At 54.7% G+C, this 16,291-nt stretch overlaps 4 protein-coding genes across 4 annotated transcripts; 1 reads left to right on the top strand and 3 right to left on the bottom strand.

The window, feature by feature from the left end:
• Nucleotides 1–266: 266 nt before the first annotated feature.
• Nucleotides 267–2,259, bottom strand: CORC01_03429 (uncharacterized protein; the record flags this gene model as incomplete). The annotated part of the gene is made up of 2 exons (XM_022615079.1): nucleotides 267–1,790; nucleotides 2,026–2,259. The coding sequence occupies 2 exons, from the start codon at nucleotides 2,257–2,259 to the stop codon at nucleotides 267–269; spliced, it is 1,758 nt and encodes a 585-aa protein (XP_022478538.1).
• A 1,008-nt stretch (nucleotides 2,260–3,267) lies between these two features.
• CORC01_03428 (uncharacterized protein) lies at nucleotides 3,268–4,748 on the top strand (the record flags this gene model as incomplete). Its single annotated transcript, XM_022615078.1, has 2 exons — nucleotides 3,268–3,328; nucleotides 3,400–4,748. The coding sequence occupies 2 exons, from the start codon at nucleotides 3,268–3,270 to the stop codon at nucleotides 4,746–4,748; spliced, it is 1,410 nt and encodes a 469-aa protein (XP_022478537.1).
• Nucleotides 4,749–4,795: 47 nt separating this feature from the next.
• CORC01_03427 (carboxylesterase) lies at nucleotides 4,796–6,615 on the bottom strand (the record flags this gene model as incomplete). Its single annotated transcript, XM_022615077.1, has 4 exons — nucleotides 4,796–4,992; nucleotides 5,059–5,116; nucleotides 5,179–6,252; nucleotides 6,319–6,615. The coding sequence occupies 4 exons, from the start codon at nucleotides 6,613–6,615 to the stop codon at nucleotides 4,796–4,798; spliced, it is 1,626 nt and encodes a 541-aa protein (XP_022478536.1).
• Nucleotides 6,616–7,847: 1,232 nt separating this feature from the next.
• On the bottom strand, nucleotides 7,848–13,815 carry CORC01_03426 (DEAD/DEAH box helicase; the record flags this gene model as incomplete). Its single annotated transcript, XM_022615076.1, has 14 exons — nucleotides 7,848–9,278; nucleotides 9,462–9,639; nucleotides 9,936–10,033; nucleotides 10,309–10,431; nucleotides 10,474–10,620; nucleotides 10,675–10,759; nucleotides 10,814–10,918; nucleotides 10,972–11,688; nucleotides 11,743–11,977; nucleotides 12,060–12,107; nucleotides 12,234–12,708; nucleotides 12,767–12,949; nucleotides 13,018–13,265; nucleotides 13,434–13,815. The coding sequence occupies 14 exons, from the start codon at nucleotides 13,813–13,815 to the stop codon at nucleotides 7,848–7,850; spliced, it is 4,455 nt and encodes a 1,484-aa protein (XP_022478535.1).
• Between the last annotated feature and the right edge of the window lie 2,476 nt (nucleotides 13,816–16,291).

Below are 16,291 nucleotides of genomic sequence, written 5' to 3'. Positions count from 1 at the left end.
CCTGTGTCCATTCATACCGTTTTCCCCCTTCGATACTTCCTCAATCTGTAGATGAAACTCGTGCAGTACACCGTGGGGTGAATTGAAATAATAATAAAGTCCACGAGGATGGATAAGGAAAACTAGCTACGAATCAAAGGTCACATCCCAACGCCTTCGCTTAAAATAGTCAAACGCCTGCCTTTCCCAAACCTGAGAAAAAGTCATATGTGCGAAACGAATTATGGAGAGTAATAGAGATGAGAAGACGTCAGAGGCTCAGGCCGCTATTGCCTTCCTTGGAAGTGTTGCATGAACTGGATCGCCTGCTCGATGGGGTAACCGATGAAAACTGGGCCTGTGAAAACCATCTGAGGGAAGCCGTTCGGAGCGAACTGCTTATTCGCGTCGAGCGGGGGGTTTATGAAGGTCGGTTGCTGAGGAGGCACACTGTGAGACGGCTGCGGCTTCACAGGTGTAGACGGCAGCTCAATCGGTTGAGGATCCGGTTCGGGGTGGACAAATGTTTGATCACCAGTATCCGGCGTCGGCGATGCGAAGCCCATGGCAGCAAGTTGAGCATGATCGAAGGGACATTTTCCTGCAGTCTTTTGTGGTGATGCGTCCTCGCTTGTTTCGTTTGACACAAGCTTGGGCGCTGGTGTAGGAGAGGCAGGTTGAGCCCCCTCCCGAGCGGCTGCCATCGCTGCCATTTTCGTGTGATCAAAGGGACACTTGCCAGTCTTTTGTGCTGGCGTTTCCTCGCCTTCCGAACCAGATGGCATGAAAACGGGGGCTGGAGGGGGTGAAAGAGGACGTTCTTCATCACCCAGACCCTGAGACTCATAGATTGGGACTGATATGCCCCACGGACGGCTCGGGGATTCGCCCACTCGAACCTCCTTAAGCGTTCGGTCGAAATGGTTCTGCCGAACCTCATCTGCATCCTCAGGCTCGGGTTGAGACTGCTCGGCATCTTCTGCTGTCGTGTCTGTGACCGCCTTCGCCCAGTTGTGAACCCTCTCATTCGAGGCTCGTTCGATCTCTTCCTGCTCCTGTTGCGACTCGGGCAGCATGGGCTGATGAAGCGCGCTAAGCCCCTGAATCATGTTCACCAAGTTGCCGTATTTTGCGTCCAGCTTCTTGATTTGCACCTCGTTCTTCTGGTATCTTCTCACGCAGACCTCGTGACTGCGAGGCAGTTCGTGCTTATGCGTCTCGACGTAGTGTGCAATCTCTTCCGGGGAGTGCTGGTCTAGGTAGCGAATCGGACATTTGGCGGGGGAGTCGACAGCGCCGGGGGTCGGTTGAGATGTCGATTCCTCAAACATGGCGGCACATATGGGATCTGAGGAGTGGTGAGGTGAAGGGTCCTGTGAGCCCTTGTCGACGCTCTGCACTTCACCATCGCCCTCGCCCTTGTCGACGCTCTGCACTTCACCATCGCCCTCGCCCTTCTGGGAAGAAAAGGGACATTCTAAAGGCCCCTTCTTCCCCTCGATCGTGAAGTCTTGCTCAAGCACGGTAGACATGGAGGTTCCTGTCTGTGCTTCACGAGAAGAAGTCTCTCTGCTAGAGTCGCTCGTCTTGCTCGTTTCGCCGATTGAAGTGAGCTGCTGGGCAACGCGCCGGCCGTCTCGTATGATGACAGCAATCTGATTTCGGGTATCCAGCTTATTGCGCTTCGGTAGCGGTACAGGGTTGGCGTCTTCTAGCGATGGATTCGCGAGTTCGGGTGGCAGCTGTAACTTTGCCAATACTTCGGAGATTTCGGGGGCAGCAGGGGCATGTTTGTCGGCAAGATACTGGTACTGTGAACGCCGGCCGATTAGCGAGAATTACCACCGAAGCTTGCCAAAGGACGAGGGTGCAGGGTAAATTTGCAAAATTGCAAGTCAGAAAATGGTAAAGGAATCAGTCTTCGCCCCTTGTAAAAGGAGCTCTTGATCTAGAGCTAAGATTGTTCATCATGTTGGAGGTGGTGAGGAGAGTGTCGCAAAGCAGTGGCTCTGCTGACAAACCCCTGCGCGTTTCGTTTCAACCTACCTGCTCGTGGGCGAATCTGAGCTTGTGCTCCAGGATCGTCTTCCTGTCGGTCAGGATCTGGACTTCATCGGCGAGAGCGTTGAAGGATTCAACAAGCGTCGTGGTTAGATGTATGTAATTCATCCCACTGTTGGTAGCTTCGCGCTCGGAACATGTGGGATGCGGCATGGAGTGGCGGAAAGAGAGGGTATTTGACGTTTGGGTGGATGGGGAGACTTTCCTTTGGCAGCCCATCTTGGACCAGGCGCTTCCCCAGGTTGGGACTTGGGACGTTCGCTAGAGGCGCGGCGCTCGTAGAGTCCGACACAGGTTTTGCCGAGCCGAGCACCTTCGGATTGTGCGCGGGGGTTGACGTTATTGGTGGATTGTCACCAGGAATCGGAGCTGAGCTTATGTAAGGAGTCTGGAACATTGCTACCTCTAATAAAGTGAAAGTAACGCAAGCAAAGCGAGAGAGAGAAGAGCCCAGCAACGGATGGCCCGCCCCAATGCTACCTTACCGTGTTTCTACTCCGTATTCTCCTATGATTTACGCGAATAGATCGTCCTACCCATGGATTTGAGAAAGTTCATTCGGTAAGTATAAGTAGGCGTTGTGATCACTCCCTGATTAAGGTATGTATAATACTGAGTCGACACATACAAGGTGTCACAGCATTCAAGTTCTATGCTCGAAATTTCAACAACTTCACCACTCCATTGACCAGTAAATGTGGTTTCTTGGTAGGTAAATGTAGGAAAGCTCATGATTCCTAATGTATGCATCATTCCATCACCTCGCCAAGGAGTAAATAAGTGTTCGATTGATATTCAAAGCCTTGAGGTAAGGGCCGGCTACTCCTCTCTTTACGCTCCATATATTAGATTCATATTAGACGACAGTATAGTAAGACTGGAACCTGATATTAAAGCCCGTGACAGGACACTTCTGGACGATGAGAAAACGCAACCTCTTGAAGTGGATCGAGACTTTGGAGGAGGTAGAGGGCCGGAATCCTTTTCTGTAAAGATGCTTTATATGGCGTGCAAAGTACACAGTGTTACACTGTAGTCGCCCCTGTTGCCCAACTGAGAAGGTGCGACATTTTACGGCAATTTACCTTATCTTGCGCCGCCGTCTAGGCGGGGTTCTCAAATGTCCACTAATTGAGATAATTGCGAACATCGACTTCAGTGTTCTTAAGCAAACATTCTTTCTGACTGTCACTCGCCAAGCCTTCATCTTAGCCCCGTCGGCTCAATATGGCCTCCAAAGTGGTTAGTGCGGCGAAACTTCTCAGCAAGAGGTCACATGTCATCCCAGGTAACCCAACCCCCCTTCCTCCTCCTCCCCAAATGGCCCAGGTCGTAGGACAGCACTGATTGGATTAACAGGTCAATTCCTCGTCTCTGAGCTCTTCTTTGAGGTTCCGAAGGACTACAGCAACCAAGCCTCGGGCGTTCTCCAATTGTTCGGCAGAAGTGTCACCAAGCATGAGAGACCTATAGTCCCTCCCAGCGAAAGTGAGAAGAGGCTGGCCGAACAGAAACCATGGATGGTGTTTCTGCAAGGTGGGCCGGGCTTTGGAAATCCGGAGCCTCAAGATAGTCCCATCACTCGCACTGCATTGGACAGAGGGTATCAGGTCCTGTTTCTGGACTATCGAGGAGTTGGACTCAGCTCCCCGGTCTCTGCTGCCACCCTAGCCCTCGAGGGTAACGCCCAGAAACAAGCCGACCACCTCAAGTTACTTCGCCAAGACAACATTGTCAACGATCTAGAGGCCATCAGAGCCTATCTCACCGAAGACTTTCCGGAAGAGAAGAAGAAGTGGTCCCTCTTTGGACAATCGTTCGGCGGCTTCGTGTCTCTCACCTACCTTTCAAGGTTCCCTCAAGGCCTTCGGGAAGTCTTCCTCACGGGCGGTCTTGCGCCCGTTGGCAAGTCGCCCGAGCAGGTGTATGAGGCAACTTTCAAGAAGGTCCAGGAGAGAAACCAGGCCTACTACCAAAAGTATCCCGAAGACGTCGAGGCCGTCCATCAGGTGGCTCGTTTCATCCAGGAAAAGAAAAAGGTCAACCTCCCTGGCGGCGGATATCTCACGATCCCGCGGCTTCTCACCCTTGGCCTTGCTTTTGGTGCTCATGGAGGACTCGACTCTGTGCACTCGACCATCCTCAAGCTGAAGACAGACTTGGACCAGTTTGGCTTTTTCACACGCGCGTCCCTGACGGACGTGGAAACGGCCACCTCGTTCGATAGCAACATCATCTATGCCATCTTGCACGAGGCAATCTACACCGATGGACCAGGTGTCGCTTCCAACTGGGCAGCCTACAGAGTCGGCAAGTCCTTGGAGAAGTTCTCGTGGTTGGAAAAGGAACCCACAATCTCTGAGTACACAGCTCCGCCCCTCTACTTCTCGGGCGAGATGATCTTTCCACTGCACTTCGAGACATACCCTGAGTTGATCGAACTGCGCGAAGCCGCCGAGATTCTTGCAAAGTTTGATGGATGGCCAGACCTGTATGATCAAGAGAAGCTGCGCGAGAACACAGTGCCTGTGTATGCCGCAGGCTACATCGACGACATGTATGTCGACTACGAGTTCGCCAAGGACACGGCCGCGCTCGTCAAGGCCAAGGTATACGAGACGAACCAATTGTACCACTCAGCGCTGCGCGCCAAGACGGAAGATGTGATGAGGGAGCTGTTTAAGCTTCGTGACAACCCAATCGACTAGTTTGTATACAGTTTGTTACATATATGTACGTATCCAGAACCGCCTCCTCAAATGGGTATCTTTGCAGCCGTCTTCTTCCAAAATCCACATCTTTTCTCTAGTTGTCCCAGATCAGCAGCCGCGAAGCCCGCTGGGTCAACCACCCATTCCTTGCTGTCCTTGAGGGGCGGTACACCAGCTTCCGTCGATGCCGACAGCTTGAGAGCATTGGGGTCGCCCGTCTGGAAGAAAGAGGCAAAGGCACCTGGAGTATCCATTGTTAGTAATAACTGTCATACGGTAAGCCAATATGCAATCCTGGACCACTCACCGGCGTAGCCCTGGTAGCGGGCAGGGTCCGACGTCTGCACTGCGTTGATCTGATTCCACTGCGTGATTGTTAGCCACCACTCACTACATCCTACCACTGAAACAGAGAACAAGAGCTTACCCAAACGGTATCGCTGGCATGCTTGGACGGGTTGAGCGAGTACTCGCCCAAATATCCACCCCTTGGCGCGGCGCCAGAGAACCAAAACGCTGGGCATGACAAGACAACGTCCCGGTAGATGAGACCCGCCCGCACGTAGGTCGTGTTGTACGAAATCGTCTCCGTGGTGCCAGCCGCGGGGTACAACCTCTTCACGCCCTCAATCTCCCGGTCGCCGAAGCCGGGTAGGAACCCCCTAAGCCACTTGTTAAACGAAGCCTCGCTCGAGTTGAACGGTGGGGACCCCGCATTCGCCGCGCTCGCGAGCCCGGCGGGGAGGAAGCTCTCGCCCTCATGCGTGTTGTACAGCGCGAAGGCCAGGTCCATATTCACCCTGCCGGCCGCGGCGGCTTTGGAGAGCGGTTCTTGCAGGAACTCGCCGTCGATGACGGGCGACCACGTAAAGGATGAGGTGTTTGTCACGTGCAAGTTCGAGATGGCCAGGCTGGCGTCCCGGATCGCCTGCACGTCCGCCTTCTTCAGGCAAGCCAAGCTGTCGGCGCCGGCGCACCCCGTGCGGGCGGCGAGCTCGTCGTAGAGGGCCTGCGCCTCGGGGCTGTCGTACGCGTACGTCTTGGGCCAGAACGGGCTGCTAGCCATGGCCTTGCGAAACAGGCCCTGCTTCCCGCCCCGGCCGAGGGACTGCGCCAGCACGCTGCCGCCGCCCGCCGACTGGCCCCAGATTGTCACGTCGTCCGGGTCGCCGCCGAATTGCTTCACGTACTTTTTGGTCCACTTCAGCACGGCCTCCTGGTCCAGCAGGCCGGGGTTCAGATCCGAGTTTGGGTCTGCCGCGATCTCTTTTCCGGGGAGGAGGCCAAAAGCGTTGGTACGGTAGTTTGGGTAGATGAACATCATGTCGGACGAGCTCGAGACGTTGAGGATCGGGTACGCCGAGGGCGGGATGCCGAAGTAGGCCGACCCCTGGATGAAGCCGCCGCCGTAAAAGGTAACGACAACGGGCTTCAGGGGTTGGCCCTTGATCCAGGGGCGGGAGTAGAGGCCGAGATACAGGCAGTCTTCGGAACCGTTCACCTGCAATGCGTAGTCGACCAGTCAGGCAACTTTTTTTCACCCTACCAACGACTGAGAAAAACCTACCGTCCTCTGAGGGCACATATCAAACGGCTGGCTAGAATCGTAAACGACGCCATCCACAGCCGCCGGGGGCTGCGGTCCCCGGAACCGGTTCTCTCCCACGGGAGGCGCCGCATAGGGGATCTTCTGCCAGTACGAGATGTTGTACTGGTCCGAGTTGGCGCCCTGAAAGTTCCCGTAGTCGAGCTCGGCCAGGAGATGCTGCTGCTGCGCTTGCTCTTGCAGAGCGGGGCCGGAGGTCCTGAAGGCCGCCGTCAGCGCCGTAATCACCGTTGCTACGGTCCCTGAGACGGGCGCCATCTTGCACCGATCGGAAGCCTTTGAGGGAGTTTCCGAGGGGGAGTTCGATGAGGGACTCGAGAGGCTTCAGCAGGAACGCCGGAAACGAACTGGATCGTCTGACTGACGGCGGTGGCTGGAGGATGCTGGCATATATACCGACCTAGAATCGCCCTTCGCCCCGATGGGCCGGGGGAGGAGAGGGGTTACCGGACCAATGATGTAGGTAACAATCTAATCAACCTGTCCAATTTGCACTAGTTTGTATTTCACCCTCCGCCGGCCGGGAACAGAGCCAATTCAGGGCCTCTCCCGGACGAAAGCATCGCGACGGGGGACACACAAGAACAGGAAGAATGTACAAGCTGTCACTGTTTGTCTTGTGCCTGTCGTGCGTGGGGTAGCTAGCGCCGATGGTGGGGTTCCGACTTTGAGGGGGGACAAGCTTTCCCCTCTCTTTCGCTGCCTGGAGCGGGCGGAGCACAACCTGAACCCCGGAATCAGCGATTTTTGGAAAACTGGGGGTGATTGGGGTCGTTCTGTTGGCCGGGGTGTGGGCTCGCTCGTACGCTCGGTCATTCTCCTCAATCATGCCCCGAAAGCATTCGTATGGACGGGCAGGCTCGACGATGTAATTTCTCCGCCGCAACCTTTTTGGCTTCTCGACGGATCAAATGGCATCACCACCCTTCTTGTTCTCTGAGCGACTGTTTGACTCAGCAACACCCTACCTCCACCATTCATACCTCCTACCAAGGGACACCGTCTGCAACTATTCACCAACACACCTTTACCCTGCTGCCTCGGTCTCGGCACGACGCATTCTCACAGCGCCGAAATGGGCTGCTGGCACGAAAAGAATCACATGAGCCAGCCGGAGACCTTCATTGGGTTTTGGTTCAAGCGGATAAACGGAACGCGCCTTTGTTTAATTCTGCAGTTTCTCTTTCGCTTTCATCGACCAATGGGGCAATATTCCTCAACAAAGCAACGAGGGACCCGTCGCCGTGGGACAAGGGATTCCGAAATCGGGGCTCCATTGAACAGAGTTTCGCCTTGCCCACCACCCATGCTCAGCAGCCTCCCCTTCGCTCTACAATAACATACACACACAACCAACAGTCATGTCGACGCCATTCCCGTGTCTCCATGTGACAATGCAACATCCTTCTCGCTGACGAACAAAACATCATTCATGACAGACAACTTCCAGTGCAGGATCTCTTGGTAATGCTGTATCCCATCCTGTCTACTCAAACACCGAACGGACCTGGGTGCCAATGCGGATGTGGAGGCGGAGGCGGAGGAAGCCGCATATGAGGATGCATGGGCGGCGCAGCCGGCCACATAGGCATAGCATGAGGATGCGTCGCCCGTTCCATGGACGGCAGCGCTCTACTACCCAGATCCTCCTCTCTTCGAATCGCTGTCTCGCGCAGCATAAGGGCCGCAACTTCTGGGTGCCCAATAAGGAACTCCGACGTATACTGCGGCGCTCGTTGCCAGAGTAGAGGCTGTAAGAAGCCGACGCGCGCAAATATCATCCTCAACAATGGGTCGGAGTCGGGGACACCGGCGTAGAGCTTCGAACAAAGCTGTAACACAGCTGACTGTGCTGCGTCGGGCCCGGCGGACTCGAGCATATCGATGCAGTGACGCTGAATCACGGTTTTGAAGTCGTCCATGAGGAATTTATTGGCGACGATATACACCTCCAAGCTAAGCTCGTATGTGAGCAAGAAAGTTCGCATGTCTTGGCCGCGTATGCGGTCACCGTCCGCGTACTCGTCTGTGGCAGAGGCTGGCATGCCGACTGAAGGCGTCGACTCTGGCGGTGTGAGGGCTTGCTGTCGGCTACGGCGTCGACCGTGTTGCTGCATGCCTATGGGCCTTACTGCTGGCATATGATTGATGATGTGCGGCGGGAGGTGGCCCGGCATCGGCCTTGTGCGACCGACGCCACAGTTCCAGCATGGCGGTCCGGTGGTTGTGGTGCAGCGCGGACATCTGCAATCTGGGCGGTGTGTCCCTGGTTGTTTTCGGTTCATGCGGTCCCATTGCCGCTCCCGCCGCCGCTGCCGCCGCTGCGCCCGGATTCGACTTCTGGCGCTGGCGTCGCTGGCCTCCGATGATGAGATCTCCGACTCCGACTCGCTTCGGTGGCCGGATTCTTGTGCTTTCCCCGGGTCCGATGCGTCAACATTCAGCGCTGATGCAGCTGGCCTGATAGGCACGAAGCTTCTTTGGTACAGAAAGGCAACGAGGAAGTGGAAGATGGCTGGGTCCTCTTCTGGGAAGTCCATCGATTGCGCGTCGGCTTCTCTGAAATCTCCGCAAAGAGCTTTTCGAAAATACCCCGTCGTTAGCAAGATGTTCCTGTGTACCTGGAAAATCTCTTGATTCGGCGCTCGTCCAACTCGCAAGGGAATGATGGTCGAATTGTACCGGCCATCTGCTGAACTCAGCCACAGATCTTTGCTCGGGCTAGGATCATCTTTCCGTTTCTTTTCTTCGTGCGTCTCGTCGACAACAACGATGTGGGGAAAATCGGTCGGGCCTGCTCTCATCACGTCGCCTAGAGTTCGAACGGCACCATCCGCATCAGCACTGCTCCCTCCACCGCTGCGGGCGCGATTATGAGTGGACATTTCGCAGTCGGTGTATGAAGTAGTTTCAGTCGAGATCTACAGAAATCGTTTCGAGGTTGAGTCTCACGATGTTTCCGGTGGGCTGCAGCAGGTGACCATAAGTGAAATGAACGAGTCGAGTCAAATGACCACGGGAGAACTAGGACAAGAGAAAGAGAGAAATTTGAGAGCGCATTTCGGAGACATGGAACGACCGCTTCATATAGCTTAGATTTGTACCAGACCGAGGTCAGGCAGCCACACCCACAGTTTGATGTAAAAGTCGAACAAGACGGATGAGGGTGGGTAGCTCGGTGGGCGGTGGCTGTCAGACCTTTGTTGGTCGCGAGCCTTCTGGGCGCGACCACCAACTATGGTGAGGCGCATCTCGGTCACTAGAGGCCCGCCGGACAAGACCCTTTCGGGACAAAGTCAGTTTCTTTCCTTTTCCTTTTCCCGCTTCCGCTGCTGTGTAACTCGCGCATGAACCGTTGCGTTATCGCATAGAAGAATCGATTGCATGTCAGGTGTCACCCAGAATTTGCGCCGGGTCACCATTCCTCGATCGGTCATGGCTCACTTCTCTAGCGAACATTCCCGGGAATGCCACCCACCTCGGTCTGCTCTCCATGCACTCCGTCGCCATATGTGTCTGGGTCAGTCGTGGTGTGGGTGCCTGCCTGTACCTATGCGCAGCTCCGGAACGGGACGCACGCAGTTGCTGCACCGTACTGCGGGTGCCATGTGATGAGCCCGAGTTGCGTCTGGTTGTCTTGCACCGTTGCACCTTTTTCGTGTTGGTGGCTGCCGGTCTACGGCTTTGTTCCAAAATCGCGGCTAGTCAGGCCACTGAGGAGCGACGAGAGCCCAGAGTAGCGGTGGGAGCGGACCTCCATCACACGCACTTGTCGCGTTAATATCCGGCCCTGCGAATGCGGTGGGAGGGGCTACCATCCGACGCAATGCAGGTTGGGCCTCTTCGTCACCAATTATTGGCGGATGTGCGGCGGCACGCATGCGCATCTACTGCGGGAGGTGGTAGTAAGAGCCTATGAGCACCACAGCCAACTGCCCGGGTACGATGTACCAGCTTCGCAACGGCTGTGGTGCAGCCCAGCCACGAGGGTGTTTTCGGCCGCTCGAACCGTAACCGACAACCTCCGACAAGCTGGCTATTCCTCCTCGTAGACTTCTTGTTGCATTTGAATACCTGTACGCACGCATAATCAGCTGCTGTGCCAGCCCGACTCACATTCCACCAACGGCGCCGATGTGTCTCTCGGTTTGACTTACGCCATAGTCGGTTGGCCGAGTCCGAGATGACCCTGGCCTTAGCCATGAGTTTCTCTTCGTATTTGATACTTTCCTGCTCCTTGATACGCAGTTTACTCGGTTGAGCCTATCAGATAATGAGTTTGCTGTCAATCACGAGCTCAGTCGTCTGCTTACTTACCTGCATCAGAATTGGCAGAAGCTCACTGGGATCGGCATTTGCGACAGCGGCGATGCTGCGAAACCCGTTCTCCCAAAAGACCCTACTGTTCCATAAAGTAAGACACAATTCCGACGCCTTCCCCGTCCACGCAACTCACGCTGTCCTGCTCTTCACGAAAGTAATTTGCGCCAAGGCCAATAAGTCAGCTTTCGCGCCGGCCCTCAAACGATCTGAAAAGTGATCTAGTGCAGCAGCCATAACGCTGCGCAATGCGATTAGTGACCTACTTTGTGTGTGACAAGTGGCTCAACTCACCCCCAACCCATATGCTCGCAAAATTTGATCATTCCAGCCGCAAACCCGTTGCAAGTTTGGGACAGGGTCTGAACAGCGCCGCGCGGCACATCGTACTTTCGCGCGACAGCGTGGATTGGCATTTCGTTGCACAGGTCTCGTAATTGAAAAGCCATGTAAAACCGGCGGTGTACACGAACTATCTCCTTCTCCTCGGCAGTCGTTTCTTTGAGTGAGCTACCCTGCGCCCTGGTCACGGTTAGCGACATCGGAAAAAGGGCAAGGGGAACATACAGTCGGTTGATCACAGCACGCTTTAGCCCGAGGAACCCGAGAACTCGATGGCCGCTGTCGTCAAGGTTGTACATCTCGTTCCTGAACACCTGCCAGTTGATATTGGTGCCAAAGTCTTGGATGGGTGTGAAAGTGTAAAGGATGTGCATTTCTCCATCCATGACAAATGCCTGGAGCGCGCGTTCCAGTTCCTTGTGAATAAAGACTCCATCATCGGGATCTAACGCAGAGGCTACTATGGCCCTTCCAAGTTTTGTCGGCTGGTAGTTACCACATGCATCTGTGGCCACAAAGCCCATGTTCGTCAGATTTTTTAGGCTGACCTCGACGCAGTCTTGGAGGGACTTCAAAGAGCCAGAATGGCTCAACAAAGTCCTTGTAATGTACTCATCCAGCGCATCTCTGCTTGTTGCTAATCGTATGGCAATGACCTCTAAAAGCGCCCTGGATGTTGTTAGCATGACGGAGGCCATTGTACGTCTATGCTGAATCTCTGACCTTTGAATTCGCTGCTTGTCCGTCATCAGACCGCTTGTGATCTTTGGCATCTCGGCATGCATCAAGTCGATGACCTGCTCAAGATCATCCTTTCGGCAGCAAAGGTAGGTTTCTCCGACTTCGTCTTTTCCCTTTCGGCCGGCCCGTCCACGCATCTGCCTCAGCATCGATGGCCCAACGAAATCTCTTCCCATGCGAGCATTGTGAAGGATTACTCGTCGTGCAGGTCTCAGAACTGTCAGCAAGACTACCCGCGATTATGACATATCTCTAGACGTACAAGTTTATGCCGGCTGCTAAGCTGCACGTTGCTATACACACTTTGAGTGTTCCGACATCGTAGGCATTGGCGATGATGTCCCGTTCTTCAGTGGTGAGACCAGCCTGTGACGTTTAGCTTCTCGTCCGACGACACGGCAACCACGTAAACTGACATCTGGATGTAGATGTGTTAGTTGCTAGTCTTGGAAATATTCTCTGGGTAGACCTACGGTGAAAGGCAACGCCCATTGGTACTGTCTCTTCCAGGACAGGATCGATGCCCGTCCCGAGACTACGTAGCTCGGCCATCAGCTCATTTCTCTTCTCAATTAGACCAGGATCGAGCTCGAATTGCGTCGGCATGACTTTAGCAATCCAGCGGGCATCTGCTTCACAGCCGTAGCGGCTGCTAGCGAAGACCAACGCGCCGTACCCAGCTTTAGCAGTCTCGCTGGCAAGCGAAACAACAGCATTTAACACGGGATCCTGGAATACCTTATGGCTGGAGGGCTCAATGCGTCTTATAGCTCTAGACGCCGGCTGATGAGTCAAAGCGTTGAGATTCTTTGCCGTTTTGAGCAGCTCGCTCGTCGTGGCCGCTGGGTACACGTTGCCTTCGTAAACAAGGTGTTCTTCGATTGGCACCGGACGATAGCGCGTCTCGTATGAATGAGCCCCTAGCCAGTTAGCCAAGAGACCGATATTCTACAGATGTAAGTCAGGGTATGTTCTGGACGAAGTCATGCAACGATGTCGCACCCACAGACATGGTGGCGCTCATGCCGATGATTTGCACGGGCTGAGGCAGGGTAAGCAGCTTGGTTCCCATCAACTCCATAAGATATCCGCGATGATCATCGTCAATCATATGAAGTTCATCTAAGACAACCGCCTTGAGGTGCTTGATTGTGAAATCGTCGATCGCCGTGTTGACAAGTGCGTTTGCCTACCAGGTCAGAGTCAGCCTGATCCAAGTCGTAGGCGGTGCGCCCCCACCTTCTCTATAGTACACACGGCAATTTCAAAATCGGACCAAGTGGATTTGATCTTGCTTCCCCCAAAGAAGCCAATGACTCTGATCGTGTCCTCGTCGGCTCGCCGCCTCCAGATGCGTTTTTCATCGTCAATCTCATCTTTAGGTTTCGCTACGCCCTGGACAATGTTTCGCAGCCAGCGAACCTTTTCTTGGACCAGTGCAACGTACGGCAGAACTAGAAGAGCTTTGGAGTTTTTTTCTTCGAGGACTCTTTTCAACATCAACACTGTTGTTTAGTCAGTTTGGTGTCAACAACATTGGTGGGCGAACTTGCCGTCAGCCACAAGAGACTTTCCGCCTCCGGTCGGAGCACTATAAACGAGGTTTCTTTCCCCAGCAAGCAGTCCTGGTCCCCGGAGACATGCCTTTTGCCATGGGTACATGATTTTGATACCTAGGCTGTAGAAATTGCGGACCAATGATCGAGGAAGACCGTAGAAAGGATGGGCAAGAGCAAGCAGCGGGTCCGAAGATGACGATGGCGTTGACTGGAATTCTCTTCGTTGTGTGTATTCAGATGGACCTTGAGTAGCCACCAGGCTCAAGGAGATGATCGGGCTCGCTGTGAGCTTTGGAGGGCCAAGAGGTAAACTTGACGCTCTCTGCACTAGTGAGGTGTGGCGAGGCAAACTTGTCGGCTTCGGTGCCATTGGATGCGCAGACTCTGCACGAGGTCGTTTTTGCCCAGTAATCGTTGGGATGGTGTGATAGCCTCGACCCTGCTCCTCGGCGGCCTCAACGGATGTTTTGTGCCATGTGCCGTTATTGGCGGCCATTGTGATGCAAGATATTACCAAATATCAGAATGCAATCCATGGGAATGGGGCAAATGCAAATTGGCATCAGGAAAAAGCAAAGGCGACAAAAACAAGAGCAAAGAATGAATGAGACGGGCTCCGAGGTAAGACTTGGACGTTCTCAATGGGACAGCACCACGGACAGGCAGGTATCCCCTCTTAATGATTGCAACACTTATTACTAAAAATAGGGAAAGCGCGTCCTGCAGACCGTGTCAAGGCAGCAGCAGGGATGACCCACCTCTGCTGGGCCACGCGAAATCATGTGTCGGATGGTGGTATTACCTCAGCAGTAGCGCCACGACGGGAGACGGTCGGTTTATGTGCCGCCCGAAATTTAGCCAGGAGGTGGAAGTGGAAGTCTAGCGACTGGATTAGGCCGACCATGTCGTTACCTCAGTACGTACTCTGCACCGGCCAGACCGCCCCCACTTAAGGCCGAGCCACACTTCACACACCCCGTTTGGTGGAGGATCCGTACACTCTTGCCTTGCGTGGCTGATTACTCCACGGACCTGACGTGTCATTGACCTTCATCACTGTTGCAAGATTCATGGGATCGGGGCCGACTGGGTAAAAATCGGACTAGATAACCTTGGACCGATGGGGGCTGCGGCTGCTCCAAGGAGAATTTAGATTTTGAGGGGAGACGAGGTTCGCTTGGCGCTGGGGGGGGGGGGGGGGGGGGGTGGCGGGGGGGGGGGGGCGGGGGGGAGGGGCGGGGGGGGGGGGGGAAGGGGGGGGGGGGGGGGGCGGGGTGAGGGGGGGTGGGGTGGGGGGGGGGGGGGGTGGGGGGGGGGGGGGGGGGGGGGGGGGGTGCTTGTCTAAGCTGCAAGAGAAGAGACCAGACGGATGAGATCGGGGGGGCGGAGGAAGATGTCTAGTGTAGTCGCATTCGAGAGACGGAGAGCACGAAAAGACAAAGGGCAGGACAGAATAGAACAGATATGTAACCGTGTGTCGGTGGGCAGGGGATCCGATTCTTTTTAAGAAGCACCAGAAAGATGGCCCAGCCCCAACCATCAGGAACCCGAACCGCACCGCAAGACAATTCGCGTGGGCGAAGGATGATCCAGGTTTCCAGAGCCAGCAATTACCATACGGTATTGGAAAGCATCAGGGTGGTGGTCCCCAAGGCTTGGCTTTTGGTGAGGAACCAGACCCTGTCGCAGTATGGGCAGGGATCATCAATTTGGCCCCACACATTCCTTAACGCTCCGTCATGGCCTACCACCAGAAGTGATCACGACCCCATCTTTTTCAAGTGACGAAGATGGTTAGCTAGGACAGTGTCCTTTCCACGCCTTCTTCGACGACCGACACTTCCGCTGACGTAGATGGAAGCTATTCGTCGACCAGGCGGATGCAGTGAGCCAGTATATGTTTCGTTCGACAGCTTAATGGCTGCGCCAAGGGTCGTCAGCCCAGTCAGGCATATTCTAAGGTGCCTTTGCGCTATAGACCTCACCTTGCATCTTTTCCGCACCAAGACAGAACTGAACTGTGCAGCCAGCATCAGACCTCAACTAAGCATGCCTCGTGCATGCTTGGTGTGCAGTGTTGGCCTTGGAGCAGAGATGTGCTGTGTGCAGCGTAGTTATTTCGGCTTAGGCCCTACTTCGAGATCAAATATCGACATCTCAAGCAACGGCGTCAATGACTCGGCACATGGCCGTTGGCCCGATGTGGTGGGCGATGGCCTTGTGTGCCTCGAAGTGCTGGTTGTTAACACGAATCTTAGTTACAAAATGCCGCGCTCTCCCACAAAGTTGCCCATTCCCCCTCGATGAAACGGGACGGGGTCCAAGGCAGTGCCTGGCTTAGAAGCCGGTGAATTGGGAGAGATTGGAAATGGCCGGGAATGCGCTTGTTGCTGGATAGCGATCGGCCCCCTGGCAACATATGGCATGCGGTGCACTTTTTTTTTTGTCTCCCCCCTCTTGTGCCGGACCAACCGACAAATGCGGTCAATCTCATCTGGTTTTTCTGACGTCCCCCGTCTGCTGCCGGTGCGCGCCAACGACCACTGCGCAACCGATCGCGAAAGTCACTGCTGCCAGATGGTTCCAATCGCCGCGGCAGTCGACTCGAAGCACTTCTATGGCTGTTTCAACTGTTCCATCCCCTTAGATTGCTAGATGCCCCTTCCCCGGCAAATATGCAAAGCTGCGCGCCATGCTGATGAGCAGGCGCTAGATTGACTCGTGGACGAACTGTCTGTGTTTCCCAGTACTCCGAGCAAGGTAGCTGGTTCAGTATGGGATGGGATTTCGTGGACATTGCTGAGAGCCTCAGGAGAGAGAATCTCTGCATATTCCGGTCGCTGGAGAAAGCAATCGACGGCGACCTTGGGAATACCTAGATGAATTTGGAGGGAAAGGCGCCCGCAGGAAGAAAGACGTGGCTCATTCGTGGTTCGGCTCTGGGGATGCGCAATCCAGGCTCAAATTGGCCA

The sequence above is a fragment of the Colletotrichum orchidophilum genome, assembly GCF_001831195.1.
Source record: "Colletotrichum orchidophilum strain IMI 309357 chromosome Unknown Scaffold_20.1, whole genome shotgun sequence".
NCBI lineage: Eukaryota > Fungi > Ascomycota > Sordariomycetes > Glomerellales > Glomerellaceae > Colletotrichum > Colletotrichum orchidophilum.
The sequence above is the reverse complement of the archived record's forward strand: the minus strand, read 5'-3'. Positions and strand labels throughout refer to the sequence as shown.